The sequence below is a fragment of the Chiloscyllium plagiosum genome, chromosome 4, assembly GCF_004010195.1.
Source record: "Chiloscyllium plagiosum isolate BGI_BamShark_2017 chromosome 4, ASM401019v2, whole genome shotgun sequence".
NCBI classification, from domain to species: Eukaryota; Metazoa; Chordata; class Chondrichthyes; order Orectolobiformes; family Hemiscylliidae; genus Chiloscyllium; species Chiloscyllium plagiosum.
Window position 1 is genome coordinate 127,661,602 of NC_057713.1, and position 17,916 is coordinate 127,679,517.

Genomic DNA, 17,916 nt, shown 5'->3' on the forward strand with positions numbered 1-17,916 from the left:
CTATAGCAAGCTTTTCATGATCGCTTGGCTTTTCCTTTATTCTTTCATTGATGTAGGCATTGCCAGCATGACCAACATTTGTTGGCCACTTCTGATTGTGCTTAGAAGATGTGGTAACTTTGAATGACTGGTGGTCATTTGGTGCAGATACATGCAAGAATGCTGTTAGGATGAGTTTCGGGATTTTGATCCAACACAATGAACGAATATCATGGAATGAGCTGCCAGAGGAAGTGGTGGAGGCTGGTACAATTGCAACATTTAAGAGGCATTTGGATGGGTATATGAATAGGAAGGGTTTGGAGAGAGATGGGCCTGGTGCTGGCAGGTGGGTCTAGATTGGGTTGGGATATCTGGTTGGCATGGACGGGTTGGACCAAAGGGTCTGTTTCCATGCTGTACATCTCTATGACTCTATTAGCGACTTGGAAGGGAACTTGCAGGTGGTGTTCTCTTGCATCTACTGTGCTTGTCCTTCTAGGTGTAAACTTTGCAGGATTAAAAAGGTGCAGTCAAAGGAGACTTGGCAATACTTTGTAGCTGTACACACAATTGTGAGCTGATTGTGAAGGAAGTAAGTGTTTTAAGTTGGTGATTTGAGGACTGATCAACCAGACTGCTTCTTCCTGGATGATATCAAGCTTCTTGAGCATTGTAGTCATTGCACTCATCCAGGTAAGTGGTTTCAATTTTAGTTGCATCAACAGCTTTGCACCATACCTTGTGACAATTTGAGATGACACAATGATTCCTGCTTTACAACCTCAATAGAAAATGCTTGAAAAAAAGGTGAAAGGATTCTAAGAATTTAAAACACTTTATTTTCAAAATAGTTCAAAGTGGTTTTCAAGACAAGGTGGTTATGGACTTCTGGTTTTGTGCCATATTGCTCGGAGGTTTTTGATCATTTATCCTCTCAGCTTTTGCATTAACTCAGTTATTCCAAGGTTTAATCATTTTCCTATCTGTGTTTCATCTATATCACTGACTACCTCCACTTACTGGTCAATCTTCTTTCTTTTACATAATCTAGTCTGTCAACCACACCATGTGCAAAGTAAACATGGTCTTTTTAACTACGCCAAGACAGCTTCTTCATGCACCTCAAGTCTACAATGCTATTTTTCATCATTAATGGTTCCACTTACTGACAATTGCATTTTACATCCCATCCTGTATTTTCAGATAGTGACACAAAAATGAAAAACAAAAAATTCAATACAAATTTCCTACTTATCTCCTATTGTCCAATGTTAATGGGCAGCTTGCTCTTCACAGTACAAGTGCTTCTGCAGTAGCTAACACACTTACCATTTTCCATCCGTGCGTTCACAAATACTCTCATCGCCAGAACTGGCTGCGACTGCATCTCTTTTTCTAGACTGCACCACTGTGGTTGCTGCCTGAAAATAAAATGTGACTAGCTACATTATTAGTCACTCCAGTAGGTTAAACGTGCTTCCTAGTCTGGTACATCGAAAAATATTTAGAACCTTTTCCTCATTTTCTTTAAAAAAAATTTTTGTTTTATAAAAAGAATTTCAACTATTGCTTAATATTTAACTTGAAAGTCTATTTATAGGCATATCTTTGCTTGCTTTAAGAAAATCAGAAAATGTGTCAAGGCTGGCTTATTTTTCATTGCATGTTAGTAGTCATTACGAGATAGTTGAATGTTGGCGAGGACAAAATAGGCTGAGGTTCAACTTGAAATGGTAGCAATTCAAAATAAAAGGTGACAATGAATCATAAATTGGTGAAAGTGAAGAAGCAGAATGTATGTGTAGATCATAGAATATAGGAGCAGAAGTCAGCAATTCAGCCCATTGAGTCCACTCAGTCACTCAACGAGACCATGGCTGATCCGATAATCCTTAATTCCACTTTTCTGCCTTATCCTACAAACCTTAATTCCCTTACTAATTAAAAATCTATCAGCCTTGAATATACTAAAATATCCAGCCTCAACAGCCCTCTGTGGCAAAGAATTCCACAAGTTCACTAACCTCAGAGAAAAAATTCCTCCTTCTTTTCCCTGTCTCAAATGGGAGACATCTGAGATTCTGCCCTCTGGCCCTAAACTCTCCAATAAGCAGAAATAACTTCTTTGCATCTAACCTGTCAAGCCCCCTAAGAAAATTATTTCCATAAGGTATCCTCTTTATTCTTCTAAACTCCAATAAATACAAGCCCAGCACATTCAATTGTTCCTCACCAGAAAATTCCTCAATGCCCGGGGTCAACCAACTGGATGTTCTATGAGCAGCCTCTAACACCAGTATAACTTTCCATAGATAAGGGACCAGGACTATTTACAGAATTCCAGCTATAGTCTAACCAGTGCCTTGAACAGTTTTAGCAAAACTGTTTGTATTTTTATAAAATTTCTCTATTTTTTATACTCCATTCCCTTTAAAATAAAGGCAAACATTCCATTTGCCATTCCCAACTACCCAACGAACTCGCATACTAGCTTTTTGTGATTCATGCACTAGAACCTCTAAATACCTCAGAATTGCAGCTTACTACAGCCTTTCCCCATTTAAATAACATTCAGCTCTTTTATTCTTCCTGTCAAAGTGCATAACCTCACATATTTCATACGTTATATTTCATTTGCTAAGTTTTTGCCTACTCACTTAATCAATTATTTTACTCTTAGGTAAACTTAGGGAACAGCTCACCGAGCATCACAGCTGGGCTCACAGACCAGACCTCCCAGTCACCACCCATTTCAATTCCCCCAACCACTCGCTTTCCGACATGACTATCCTTGGTCTCCTCCACTGCCAAAACAATCCATAGCGCCTATTGGAGGAACAACATCTTATCTTCTGCCTGGGCACTCTACAGCCTGGAGGACTCAACACAGTTCTCCAATTTCAAATAACCTCTCTCCCCATCCCCTGAGTCCTTTCCCAGCCCCTCCTCCTCACTGCCACAAACCTGATTCATTCCTCCCATTGACCAACTAGGTCATACCCTCTACCTGTCTTTAGCTATCCTTACTTCTTCATGCTGCCCCCACCACCCCCTTTATCTGCAGCTCCCCTACACTGATCCCCAGTCCTGTAGAAGGGTTATACCTTGAGGGTTCACCTTAAGGGTAAACTTCTGAACCTCCTGATGCTGCTTGGCTTGCTGTGTTCTTCCAGCCTCTTGCCTGCCTACTTACTCTTAACATGTTCGTAGGTGAAGATCCCCAAGAAGACTGTGGTAACAGTTTAGGGATGCCCTCTAAGCATTCCTGAAAAGGCCCCACATGGAAGACCCTAGCTTGTGACCAAGCAAAATGAAGAGGCTGGTTGAACACAAAGACTTTGTCAGGAACCCGGACAGGCAAAGCTGAAGGGAGCACAAAAATCTCAGAAAAACTCATCTACCCAATAGTTAAAGCACCACCCGCGGCAAAGAGTGCACATCATACACTTAGCTTTCAGTCATCTGAAAACCCATCGAATCAGAGAGAAAGCAATTCACCCTCTATTCTGAGGGACTGTCAGAGTTTTCAATTATTTCAAAGAGGCAACAAGAAAAAAAAATCAAGTTGATGGAAGTAACACTTACTTGGACTAGAAACTGTGACTTTTCCTTATTTAGTAGTTTGTTTGCAAGTGATGCAGCTACATCCATTAATCGTTCACTACTGAAGTTGTTGAGGAATTTATGGTTCAGATCTTTCTTACTGATAACTAAAGATAGTTTCCTTTTTAAAGGCTGAAAAAAAATAAGCAAGATGATAAGTAAAACACAAAAGTTACACAAAATATAGTCTAACAATTTAGTCTCAGAGATCAATAAACTAAACTGCCAAATTGTGACATTTAACAGAAAATCCGCTGCTAGAAACAGGAGATTCATTGCAACATCTTTAAATACAGGAGAATTGAAACACAAATACCTGGTCAGAATCCAAGTTATCTTGAAATTCTCGCTCCAGAACTTCAAAAGCTCTCTCAAAATCTCCCATTTCCATACAGACTGCCACACTCTACAAAGCAAAAGTAAGAAGAAAGCTTTTTAGGTGATTCAAATAAAAGCAAAAGATTTTCTGATGTCACTGATCCTGGGTAGCAATTGCTGATTGTATATATTTCCCCCATCCCACCCAGGGGATTAACCAGTATGCTAGAAAACTTGAAAGCCAAAGAACAATGGATGATGGAAATCAGAAACAAAACCAGAATTTACTGGAAAAGCTCAGCAAGTCCGGCAGCATCTGTTGACAGAAAGCAGAGTTAAGGTTTTGGGTCCAGTGACCCATCTTCAGAACTAATTGTATCTAGGAAAAGTTGATATACATGTTAAATATATTGTGGGGAAGGGAGTAAACGATATGTGGAGATGGAACTCAGACAGCGAGAGAGTAACAGTTGAGGAGACAAAGGAATGGGTATAAGTCACCATGGGAGAATAGATAGCTGCTAATGGGAGACAATTAGTAGTAGCCCATATGATAGCAAAGCCTGGTGGGTGGGAGTCATGCCCTAAAATTATTGAACTCTATATCAAGTCCAGAAGGCTGCAGGGTTTCCAAGCAGAAAATGAGATGTTGTTCTTCCAGCTTATGCTGAACTTCGCTGGAACACTGCAGCAGCCCGAGACATAGATGTCACCGAGGGAACATTGTCATGTGTTGAAGTGGCAGGCACCTAGCTGCTCAGGGTCATTTTTGGGGACAGAAGGTAAGTATGTACTGCAAAGCAGTCATCCAGTCTGAGCTTTGTCTCCCCAAAATCCTCATACATCTTCACACCCTGCTTCTAGCAAAGACTATTCCATTTTCCTAATGCCTCCATTTCTGTTGCGTCTGTTCCAATGATGTCAGCTTCAACAAGGGGACCTCTGAAATGTCCACCTTGTTCCCCTCATCACAGGATTCTCCACCTCCATGGTTGTGAATCCTCAGTCATGTCCGACCCATCCCCCACACTTTGGCCCTCAGCCTCTCTGTTTCTTTATATAACAGGGATAGGGAATCCCCTCATCCTCAGGTACCATCCTATCAGCACACACATCCAAAAGATCATTAGCCATTTCCACGATCTCCTGTAGGATGCCATTACCAGATACATATTTCTCTCTCCTCCTTTGTCAGCCTTCCTCAGAGTCCGTTCACTCCAGGACACTCGGGTCCACTCCATTCCACTTCTAACATCTCCCAACAGCTCACGCACTTTCTCTTTCAGTTGCAAAAAATGTAACACCAGCCTGTTTATTTCCTTTCTCATCTCAATCCAAGTCATCAGTGACACCATCCAGGTGAAACAGTAATTTACCTGCGCTTCACTCAATCTAGTCTACTGTATTCATTGCTCACAATCTGGTCTTAAGAGAACCAGTCATTTTCTCACAAACTACAATATTACAGAGGGGAGTTGATTCCCAAACCTCACTTGGTCATAACTGCATGCATGAGAATTATCTCAAGTGAAGATTCCCGTACTTAAGTAGTTACATCTACTTCGGGTTTCAGTTTACAATTAAAATAAATTCACAATGACAAGCGCTATGTAAACAGCTTTACAATGTAGATATATCTCGACTGAAATAGTTCTCTCTAAAAATGCTAACAGTCCTATTTATAGGTGCCGGTGTTGGACTGGGATGGACAAAGTTAAAAATCACACAACACTAGGTTATAGTCCTGTTGAACTATAACCTGGTATTGTGCGATTTTCAATTTTTTCTGGTGATGGCCAAATTTTGTCTTTTTTTTTTCCATTTAATGAACTAATGAGCACATTTTTGAAAGATAACTCTTATGGCAATATTAAACATGAATTTCAAAATAAAAGTTGAGGTTTAAAGAAACCATGCATTCCTTGAACAAAAATGTGAAAGCAATAAATTCATACATAAAGAAGTGAATAATTAATAAAGATGATCATTAAAGTGCCAATTAGATGAGCTAACAGTTAAACCATCCTTTTTTCCTTTCACTTAAGAAGCAGACTTTGAGAAACACAGACTAGGCCCAAGACTTGATTACAAGGGAACAAGGAGAGACTGGAGATGTTTGAAAGAGTTGGATTTAACTAATCCTGACCTTGTGTTCACGTCCGGCGGTATGCACTTAAGTTGGTGGAATTTGTACAAGAAATAGGAAGGGAAATAAGTTGTCTTTCAGTTTTGAAATTTGTCCTCTCCTGTCTTTGTATGGATAGAATTTCAGGAAGGGAGCAGGAGAACTAAATAAAAATAAATTAACTCATAAGAACTAAGATCAGGAATAGGAAATTCAGCCCCTCAAGCCTGCTTTGCCATTTAACACAAACATGGCTGATCATATCACAGCCTCAAGATCACTTTACCTGCTCTCCACAACACTTCAATCTATTACTAATCAAAAATCTATCTCCTCCTTAAATTTCCTCAATATCTCAGCATCTACTGCACTCTTGGGTATTGAATTCACGACCGGTTCAGACAAGTAATTTTCCCCTCACCTGGTTTAAATCTGCAACTGCTTATCCAAAAAGTGATTTTGGTGTGTTCAGCTTTCTCTTAGATGCCTGCAAACGCAAACACACACACACATACTCTCACAATTTATACCCAAGCAGAGCCCTTGTTTTAACCACACACACACAAACAGCCTCACTCACACAACTCTCACACAATGTCACTCTCTCAGTCGTTAAAACACTCAAACAACAGACTCAGACAGGCTGTTCTGCTCTTTCTGACTGCAGTCCTTTTGCTGTCTGACACCTGTGTATGAGGACAAGCACCTTGTCTTCTTTTTCCAATGTCTTTTCAATGTCTGTCCTTCAACCTCCTTGCATCACACCCTCCCAACTTATAGTGCACTTCTGTTAAAAGTTTAAACAACCGCAGATGCTGTAATCAGAAACAAAAACATAAAAATTGTTGGAAAAGCTTAACCTTTCCTCATAGGGTTACTGGACCTGAAATGTTGACTTTGATTTGTCTCCATAGATGCTGCCAGACCTGCTGAGCTTTTCCAGCAATGTCTGCTTTTGTTTCTGTGTTTCTATTCTCTGCAAACTGAAATTCATTATCTTCCCCTGCTTGCTGCCCATGCAACCACAGTCTATTTTATCCCTAAGAGTTTCCCATTGAATATTTTTGGGAAACAGTCTGTTCTTCAGTGTATCTTGTATAAGGACTGGTGGCTGCAAATACACTTCCATGGGCCACATTCTGACCTGCAGGGTACCTATTGGACAAGGCAGGTTTTTGCTTTAGATTGCATTAGCATAGTTTGTTAAAGCAGAAAATCAAAATGGTTTTCTCAACACACCGTGCATAACAGTCACCACTTGAACCACAAAACTAACCCGAACTTGAAGCAACTGCTTTAGATCCGAATACAGTGCATCTTTCTTTAAGTGCTTGTTATCTGCCATTTCAGTCAAAACCATTAATGCAGATTCCAATGGAGTTATTGAATCATCTTGGTCAAATTGGACACCTGAAGTGCAAAATTTAAAAAAGAAAGACTTGTTGATTTCATTTAATTTGATTTAATACCTAAGCAGAGTGAAAAGCAGTACAGGCATATCATAGCAAACGAGAGCATACAGATCATAGGGTTCTTAGACTGACTGAGGCATACAGGATTAAGGCTGCACAGGAGGTGCACAAAGTTATGAAAAGCTAAAATGTGAACTACATTACCTTTAGTTATCAAACAGAATTCATGTTTTAAGTTATTGACACAGAATTTTCTAACAATATAACAGTGTAACATAGGCAGCATTAAACTGTAAATCACTCAGCAACTTGTGGTGAGGAGACAGAGTGTAAAGATTGAAAACTGCATCATTGTAACAAAAATGGTAGTTTTGGGTGAACAGGCATTTGCAATTTTCTTATTTCTGGTTAGGATCTTGAACTGACTCTGCAATGTTTATTTCTACAGTGCACAGTGCAGTAGCTTGACAACACTTCTTCAATAGCATCTTCCAAACCTATCACCTTAACAACCAGGTAGCAACCTAGCTATTCCAGTCCATGTGCAGTTGAAGACTTGGTCCGGAGCAGTATATGTGTAGCAGAGGAGGCTTTCTGATGAGGAGTCACTTTGCAAATTTGCAATAAGCTCCATATTCAAACTGGGGAGTCCACAATTGAGACACGCTTGGATGGTGACCTAGACAGTTGAAGGAGCCCTTGAAATCTCATACTTGGGAAAATAACAGCAAAATGATCAGAAATAATGCTGTGGAACATCTTGGTTTGTGCAAGAGATGAAGAAACATTCAAGATTCCTGTAAAGTACAAGGTTCTTCCAACTCCCCCTTCCTCTCCCCCAATGACATGTCCATCCTGGACCTCCTCCACTGGCAACCCAAGGCCACATGCAAGCTTAAAGAAGAACACCTCATCTTCCCAGGGTGCTTACAACCATATGGCCTTAACATAGAATTCACCAGCTTCCAAACCTCCCCGCCCTCCCACCTCATCCCAGGTCCAGCCTTCCCTGTCCACCCCACCCCCTTAACCTGATCCTACCTGTCCATCTTCCTTCCCACCTATCCGCTCCACCCTTCCCACTAACCAATCACAGCCACCTCTTACCTGCATCCAGCTATCGTCATCCCACCCACCCACCTCTCCCCCAGCCTGACCCACCTCACCCTATTTGTTTCGCAGCACCCCCTTCCCCTCCCCAGTCCTGATTAAAGGTTCCGACCTAAAATGTCGATTCCCCGTCTCCACTGATGTTGCTTCACCTGCTGTGCTTTTTTCCAGCTCTACTCTTTCCCCAATAATGTCATATTACAAATTTGAAGGATTGCAAACTGCACAAAATTTCAACTCCAGAATTCCTTAAAAGCAGAACCCTGGACATCCAGAGACAAACACAACTGGATGGATTCATAGTTAAATTCCACATTAATCTGATAATAGCTAGGTTGGGTTGTGAGACTTAACTTGCTTACTTGAGGGGTCTTATTTTGGTTGCTACATGCAGTGAAGTTTAAATCATTATTAGCAATTTTTGAGAAGATTTGCAGCTCAGGTTTATGATAAGTATGTAAGTTAGCTCGCTGAGCTTGAAGGTTGGTTTTCAGATGTTTCATCACCATACTAGATAACATCATCAGTGAGAGTCTCCAGTGAAGTGCTGACAGTATGTCCTGCCTCTCTATTTATAGGTCTTGGTTTCTTAAGGTGGGTGATGTCATTTCCGGTTCCTTTTTCCAAGTGAAGGGAGATCGGATCTAAATTGATGTGTTTGTTGATGGAGTTCTGGTTAGAATATCATGCCCCTAAGAATTCTCATACACATGTGTCTTTGTTTCGCCTGTCCTAGGATGTGTGTGTTGTTCCAGTCAAAGTGGTGTCCTTCTTTGTCTGTATATATAGAAACTAGTGATAGTGGGTGGCGTTGTTTGGTGGCCAGTTGGTGTCCATGCATCCTGGTGGCAAGTTTCCTGCTAGTTTGCCTGATGCAGTGCTTTTTACAGTTCTGGGCATGGTATCTTGTAAATCATATTAGTTTTGCAGGTAATATCTAATGGATCCTTTAGGTTCATTAGTTGCTGTTTAAATGTGTTGGTAGGTTCGTGCGGCTACCATGACACCAAGGGGCCTGAGTAGTCTGGAAGTCACTTCTGATATGTCTTTGATGTAAGGTAATGTGGCTATAGTTTTTGTTTGTGTTGTGTCTGCTTGTTTGGGTTTGTTTCTGAGGTATCAGTGGATTGTGTTGATTGGGTACCCATTTTTCTTGAAAACATTGTATAGATATTTTTCTTCTGCCTTTTGTAGTTCTTGGGTGCTGCAGTGTGATGTAGCTTATTGAAATAATGTCTTGATGCAGTTCCGTTTGTAGGTGTTAGGATGATTGTTTCTGGAGTTAAGTATTTGGTTGGTGTTTGTTGTTATTCTGTAGATGCTGGCTTGAAGCTCTCCATTAACTGTACGTTCAACTGTCAAGTCTAAGAATGGGAATTTGTGGTTATTCTCCTTTTTTGTGAATTTTATGTCTGTCAGGGTATTGTTGATGGTGTTGCATGTTTCCTCTAATTTGTTCCATTTTGTGATGACAAAGGTGTCATCTACATTGCAGACCCAAAGTTTGGCATCATGATAGCCCACAAATCTACCAACACACTTAAATAGTGATTAATGAACCTAAAAGATCCATTAGATGCTACCAGTAAAACTAATACCATTTACAAGATACCATGCAAGAACTGTAAAAAGCACTACATCGGACAAACTAGCACACCAAATGACACCACCCACCATCACTAGTTTCTACACATCCAGACAAAGGAGGACACTACTTTGACTGGGACAACACACACATCCTAGGACAGGCAGAACAAAGACCCACACGTATGAGAATTCTTAGGGGCATGGCATTCTAACCAGAACTCCATCAATAAACACATCGACTTAAATTCTATCTACCTTCCCTTGAAAAGGATAGCCGGAAATGACATCACCCACCTTAAGAAACAAAGATCTATAAATAGAGAGGCGGGACATACCACCAGAGAGACTCTCACTGATGATGTTACCTAGTATGGTGACGCAATATCTGAAAATAAACCTTCAAGCTCAGCAAGCTAACTTACATACTTTGAATAATTGTTTCAGTATTTGATTGTCTGTGACATTTCTTAATAAGTTGTTAAATTAAAGGTAGCTTGTGGTAATTTATACACAATTTGGGGAATAATAAACTGTATAGTAAAACAAATTAATTACCAAGATTCTTCCCTTCAACAATTCGGGACAGGATTTGGCAGACATACACCTTCTTTTCCTGAATGGACTCTGTAGTAGATGGGTGCTGAAGTAAACCTAGAAGAGAAACACATTTGTCATAATTACTGCATTCTAAGCTTGTGTGACATGCCTAGCACAGTATATTCATTATACAAGATTTTTTTTCTAAAAGGCAGTTTTAAAATGATCAAACTGGAGGTGTGTTGTTTCACTATTGCATATTTTATCAAGACTATAGAGTCCACATAATGGAGCTGGAGAAAGATCACCAAGTGCTCAAACAACATTGCGCATGTTTAAGGAGCTATAGGATGAAGGGCTTCTGGGACGAGTGAGATCCAGGAAATAGCAGCAGAGATGGGCAAGAGAATTCCTTTGATGGGAAAAATTAACAATAACAGAAATTAAAAGGGAACCCAGAGGAAACCTCAGTTTCAGTGACAAGTTGCAGCAATTTAGAGAGGGCAAGCAACAGATCAAGCAGACAAGACTAGCGTTCAGACAATCATTGTCAGCTTCAAATCTGGATTTGCTGTTGCGGGGATATTGATAGATTTATACACAAAGTGTGATTTGGAAATATCTTGCTCACAATTGGTACTGTCTTCCATAATCTACATTATACTATTATTGATGAAAAGCTTATGTAGATTCTCCTGCTCCTCTGAGGCTGCCTGACCTGCTGTGCTTTTCCAGCACCACATTCTCGACTCTGATCTCCAGGATGTGCAGTCCTTACTTTCTCTTTTCATAATCTACAGTTATAAAATGCACAATATCTGCAGAGCTAGCGACATAAAGTAAGGGTAGAGGGGTTAATTCTCGACAGCAAGCTTCTTAAGAGAATGGTATACCAAAGGTTACCTCCTCAGATGCAACATCAGTGGGTACATGATGAATATGGCACAGAAAAATCAAATGGAAAACAGATGGAAGCCATACACACAAATAAAAAAATGGTTGGATAATAAATGCAGATAGAATGAACTGAAGAATATGATTCCACACTTTCTCTTTTAACCTTAGATAGTGTTGATCAGACCTTGATGCCTTAATAACCAAGTAGAGCCATTGCCAGTTGCAAACTTAGACTCTCAAAAGTGGACACACACAGGTTGGACTCTTGACCATCAGGAAAACAAAAATCACCTCATCTGTTTTAAATGGAAGACTCCCAATTTTTAAACATTGACTCCCTAGCTCTAGATTCTCTGGTATGAGGAAACATCCCCCCCATATTGTTATGGATTTGGCCAGACCCCCTCAAATCATTTCAAGAACGTAGCCAAGACCCTAAATTTGCAGTTGTTTTAAGCAGATGTATAGCAGATATTCTGGGAGGGATGCAGTTGGTCAAACCACTTAGTTTTAAACAAAACACAATTTATTTACAAGATTTCCGAATGAAACACAAACTAAACAGAACAAAATACTGAATAGCTAAATGTATCCAAAAACCCAACAGATCATCCCAACTTAATGATGCTGTTTCAAATACTTGCAACAATCCCATAAACACCCCTTGGCACAAAAGGTAAAATCAAACCCACAGTCTTATAGGAAAAATATCAGAGAGAGAGGACCAGCATGGACCTGCTTCTTTGGGTCCAGCAGTTTCTAAACACTACTGCCTGACTGCTTTCAGTGAATAGCCAGACCACAGAAAAGCTGAGCTGGGAGAACTGGCCACTCCATTGTACGTACCAGACTTTTAAAAAAAAACTTGAAAGCCTTCTGCCTGAGGTATCTGTTAGCTATAATCAAATTGGCCCCAAAACCCTTCAATTTAGACTTTTCAGAATCTGTGTCTTTTTGGCCTCTCTGAAAAAAAAATCCAAGGTCCACATTACTTTGTTAAAGGAGCAACATCGTCACATCGCACCCTTTAAAATGAACCATCAATATCCAAAGATGGCTTCATGTTAAAACACCTTAAATTATTTATGTTCTATAACACACACACACACTATATTGACTGTAAACAGCGAACATGCACGACTAGATTTTGTTTCAGTCTTTCACTCCTGCTACTGAACACCTGTTTCATATTCAAGCTTGATAGTGTGTCAGCAATCATGTTTTCTTATCCTGCCACATGCACAATTTTCAAATTGAATGGCTGTAACAACAAACTCCATCGAAACAGTCTGGCATTTTTGACTTTCAACTTCTCCACAAACTACAATGGGTTATGGTCAAATGTATATGATTGTCTCAGATACATTACTAGGAGAAAGTGAGGACTGCAGATGCTGGAGATCAGAGCTGAAAATGTGTTGCTGGAAAAATGCAGGAGGTCAGGTCTTCCTGAAGAAGGGCTCATGCCCGAAATGTCGATTCTCCTGCTCCTTGGATGCTGCCTGACCTGCTGCGCTTTTCCAGCAACACATTTTCAGCTCAGATACATTACTGGTAACATAAACATTGAAAGGTTGCCACGCCAACACCAAGCTCAAAGTCTCCTTCTCAACTGTAGAATATTTCTGCTGATGTTCAATTTCCTGGAGAAATATCTGATAGGTCTTTTTATCTTTTTGTTGTCTTCCTGCAAGAGCACAGCACCAATACTCGCATCACTTGCATCAATAGCCACCTTGAATGGCTTTGCATAATTAGGTGTGGCTAATATCGGGGCAGTGATAAACAAAAGTGTTCAGGTTGCAAATGCCTTCTGACAGTCCGCTGTCCACTGAAACTTCTTGCCTTTAACAATTCAGTGAGTGGAGCAGCCATACTGCTAAAATTTGGTATGAATCTTTGGCAAAATCCACTCAATCCCAGGAACTATCGCACTGCACGTTTTGTCGATGGTATGGGAAACTGCCCAAATACCTTTGATTTTGCATTCCGCGGGGTCATTTGTCCATGTCCAAAAACATGGCCCAGGAATGGCTTTGGAAAATTCACTTTTAGCCATGTTTATCACCAAGCCTGTCTTCCGAAGTCAACCGAACAAGTCTGATAAATTTTGCAAATGCTCCTTCCACGTGTGACTAAAAATCACCAGGTCATCTGTCTATACGATATAGTTGGGTAATCCGGCAATGACCTTATTGGTTAGTCTCTGAAATGTGGCTGGCGCATTTTTCATATCCAATGGCAAAGACTTTAAACTGATACAGTCCATTCTGCGTTACGAAAGCCAAAATTGCCCTCGCTCTTTCTGACAAAGATACCAGCATCCTCTGAGCAAGTCCACCTTAAAAATATAAGTTGTTTGTCCCACCTTCTTAACACGTCTTCCAAACTCGGAATCGGATACATATCAGTCTTTGCAACTGCATTGACTTTGCGATAGTCTACACATAACTGTTGGGTACCATCTGGTTTTGGCACCATTACTATGAGTGAGGTCCAGTCACTATCACACAATTTGACTATGTTGTCTTGGAGAATGTGTTCAATCTTCCTTTGATACTGTGCCAACTTGAGGGTTATGCCTATAGGGATGTTGCTTAATCAGAACAGCATCTCCTATATCTTCCTTGCATTCTCCCAAATATCCTCCCATGCCTCTGAGGAGACTTCAACACCCAGCTCTCTTTCCCACATCTTGCAGAGTCAATCAAACTCATCTGAGGTGGCACCCCCAAATTGATGATATAAAGTACTGACATAGAGTGTACTCTTAGCAGTACCCTCTCTATGTCAGATTTGTAGGGATCAGACAAAACTGTGGTCTTTTTCTGAATAAAGTCCCAACTTGAATAAAAAACAAAAGAGGTCTCAATTAGGTAGCTCGCACTTCCGTACTAACTGATCGAAGGAAATCATTACGTCTCCCTCAAATAAATCGCCCATGCAAGATACACCCCTAGCTGCCCAACGTTTAAATCCTGAATCTATCATATCCAGCATACCCACTAAAGGTGTAAACAAAGATGGTTTAACAATATTACCTTCCCTCTGCCGAATTGCCCTCCATGCTTTAACAGTATTGATGACTATTGGGTTATGGCAATATTCCCTCACTGTCCTCATTTTGTTCAAAAACAACAAACTGGTAAGGGGGCGCCTTGTCTGAGAGGTTTTGATATCTAGCCACATTGAAACAGGATCTCCACAAACCCAATCACTCATATAGGACAAAATCGAGCTTAATTGGTAATTTTTAATGTCTGGAAGGTCCACTCCCCCCAATCTGTGAGGCAACTGCAGTTTGGCTAATTTAATGAGGGGCCACTTACAATGCCAAATAAAGGAGCTGTACCCCGAAAAGGTGCCAAACGTGTAAATGCACAGTATCAGGTGAGGCACTGAAACTGCTGGATTCGTCAAAAAAATTAAGACATTGTCTGCATACAACGAAATCTTATGTACTTTTGACCCCACTTCTGTAGCTGGTATATTTGGATCCCCACGCATGGCCTCTGCCAATGGTTCAATCATCAACGTAAAAAGCAGTGGTGAAATGGGGCAGTCCTGCCGGCTGCCCCTAAAAATATTAAAATTGCTTGATCGTACCTGGTGGTGACCGCTGCGAGGGAGTAACCATAGAGAACCTTTACCCATCTTATGAAGACATCGCCCAAACCAAACCGCTCTAGAGTATAGAAAAGGTACAGCTACTCAACTCGGTCAATTGCCTTCTCTGCATCTGAAGAAATCACCAATCCCTGTATTGACTGCTGTTGGCATGCTTGAATAACATTAAGCAGCTTCCTAACATTATTGGAGGATCTGCGAGCCTTTATAAAACCCATCTGGTCCTCTTTAACAATAGAAGGCAACACAGTCTCCAGCCTTAAAGAGGATTTTAAAGTCCACATTTAAGAGTGAGATTTGCCTGTATGAAGCACAGTCTTCCGGGTCCTTCCCTTTTTTTAAAGGATAAGTGAAATATTGGCCTCTCTCAGAAATGGTGGGAGACAATCATGACTGTATGAATCATTAAACATATTGAGCATCAGGCCTGACAGTATACTTATAAATTCCTTATAGAATTCACTGGGAAGTCAATCAGTACCAGGCGCCTTTCCACTCTGAAGCTGCCTCACAGCTTCCTGCACTTCTTGCTCTGATAACAGGGCATTTAGAAAGGACTGTTGTTTGGGAGTCACACTCAGGAGCTTCATATCTCTAAAAATGGATTCCATTTTGGCCTGCCCCTCCTCACAATCCTCAGATTGGTGTAACTTAGAGTAAAATCTCTGGAACGCCACATTAATCTTTTTCGAGTCACATGTTAGGTTCCCAGACCCTTCCCTGATCACTGTAATGGCTTGTGGGGCACTCCTCCTTCTGGCAAGATACGCTAAGTACTTGTCACCACATGGCTTGTCACCATGCTCGTATAACCTTTGCTTTGCAAAAGCCAGCTCCTTCTTTGTTGTCTGCACGAGCACGGAATTTAGTGCAGACTGCAGTGCCGTAATCCTCTGTAGTTTGATCAAGGGTCTGTCAAAGTGGGCCTTCGCGGCTGCCTTCAACCAAGGAGACGTTGCTGCTCACCCTTCTGCCGCTTCCTACTGGCAGGATATGAAATAACGAACCCCCCCCAGCATAGGCTTTGGCAGTTCCCCAGAGAACGAATGAGCTATCAACCTATGTTGATGTCTAGGAATGCCTGAAACTCCCTAGAGAAATAGTCCACATACTTATTATCCTTGAGGATAAAGGGATCCATTCGCCAGTACCTCAAACCCACTGTAACGTCCTTAATCTTAACCATAAGGTACACTGGAGCATGATCAGAGATGGTAATATTACCAATCGTTCAAGATGCCACCAAATCCAGGGTTACCTCAGGGGTTAAATAAAAAAGAATCCTAGTGTGACATCTATGTGGATTGGAGAAAAACATAAAATAAAACATAACAGTAGGTTGGAGACACCACCAGACGTCCACCAATCCTAACTCCCCGCACATACCCACTAACTGTTTAGTTTGTACAGAGGATATTGAAGGATCTTTGGGCAACCTCTCTACTATGGGATCCATGAGGCAGTTAAAATGTCCCCCTACAATGATGTGCTGGGACTTGAGACTTATCAGTTTAGAAAAAGCGTCTACCAAAACTTTAAGGGGATGAGCTGGAAGGCAATAAACATTTAAAACACCATTTTCTTCCCCATTTATCAAAGCTTCAAGAATTACAAACCTCCCATGTGTGTCTTTAACACACTCCAACAACTTAAATGGGAGATGCTTCCTAACCAATATAGCCACTCTCCTACTTCTGGTAATAAATGATGAAAAATAAACTCGGTCAAAGCCATTCTGCTGTAATTTCAGATGCTCCTTGTCATCCAAATGTGTCTCCTGTAACAAAGCAATATCCACCTTCTCCTTTCTAAGACTCAAGAGTACCTTCTTCCTCTTAATTGGTGAGTGACTTCCTTTGATATTCCACGTACACCATTTAATTAAATCATTAGCCATAATCTTCTGCAATAACATTTGTGGGCGGCACGGTGGCACAGTGGTTAGCACTGCTGCCTCACAGCACCAGAGATCCGGGTTCAATTCCCGCATCAGGCGACTCTCTGTGTGGAGTTTGCACATTCTCCCCGCATCTGCGTGGGTTTCCTCTGGGTGCTCCGGTTTCCTCCCACAATCCAAAAAAGGTGCAGGTTAGGTGAATTGGCCATGCTAAAATTGACCGTAGTGTTAGGTGAAGGGGTAAATGTAGGAGAATGGGTCTGGGTGGGTTACGCTTCGGCGGGTCGATGTGGACTTGTTTCCACACTAAGGAATCTAATCTAATCTAAACATTTAAATTCCAGAGAGGAGGAACCCGAACGACAAACTGCTGAGCCTTAGTGTCACATGATCCACCAAATATAAAAACTACAAATCTACAAAATTATTGAGAATAAAAACAACAAAAAACAAACCAACATATAAAGCACCAACAGTGCTGAGTAGGGGAACTCACCCACTGTCCAGAGGGGGCAACTACCCATCCCAAACTGCCCATAAGTAGGCATCTAACCATCCTAACCACCTTCACTTCTCCCAGCTATAGCCACACCGCAAACACAAGCAGAAAAGAATAAACACCCCATAGAATACCAATATGAATAAAAAAACATTTAAAAAAAAAGTAGAATAAACATCCCACCCATCCTTTGGTATATTCGAACTTGGAAATTGAAAATGTACATCTCAACTTCCACCACACATAGTTTAAACCAAATTATTATTAATAGAGGAAAAAAAGATAAAGCTCCAACTAGACTTCCTTCGTTTCTTTTACAGAA

At 40.9% G+C, this 17,916-nt stretch overlaps 1 protein-coding gene across 1 annotated transcript in view; it reads right to left on the reverse strand.

The window, feature by feature from the left end:
- Positions 1-17,916, reverse strand: part of terf1 (telomeric repeat binding factor (NIMA-interacting) 1) — a 49,747-nt gene that overhangs the window by 20,673 nt on the left and 11,158 nt on the right. The window contains exons 2-6 of the mRNA XM_043689188.1: positions 10,693-10,788; positions 7,305-7,438; positions 3,902-3,991; positions 3,568-3,717; positions 1,312-1,403 (exon numbers count right to left, since the gene is read on the reverse strand). Coding sequence (XP_043545123.1) covers positions 1,312-1,403; positions 3,568-3,717; positions 3,902-3,991; positions 7,305-7,438; positions 10,693-10,788 — 562 coding nt within the window. The remainder of the gene's footprint in view (positions 1-1,311; positions 1,404-3,567; positions 3,718-3,901; positions 3,992-7,304; positions 7,439-10,692; positions 10,789-17,916) is intronic.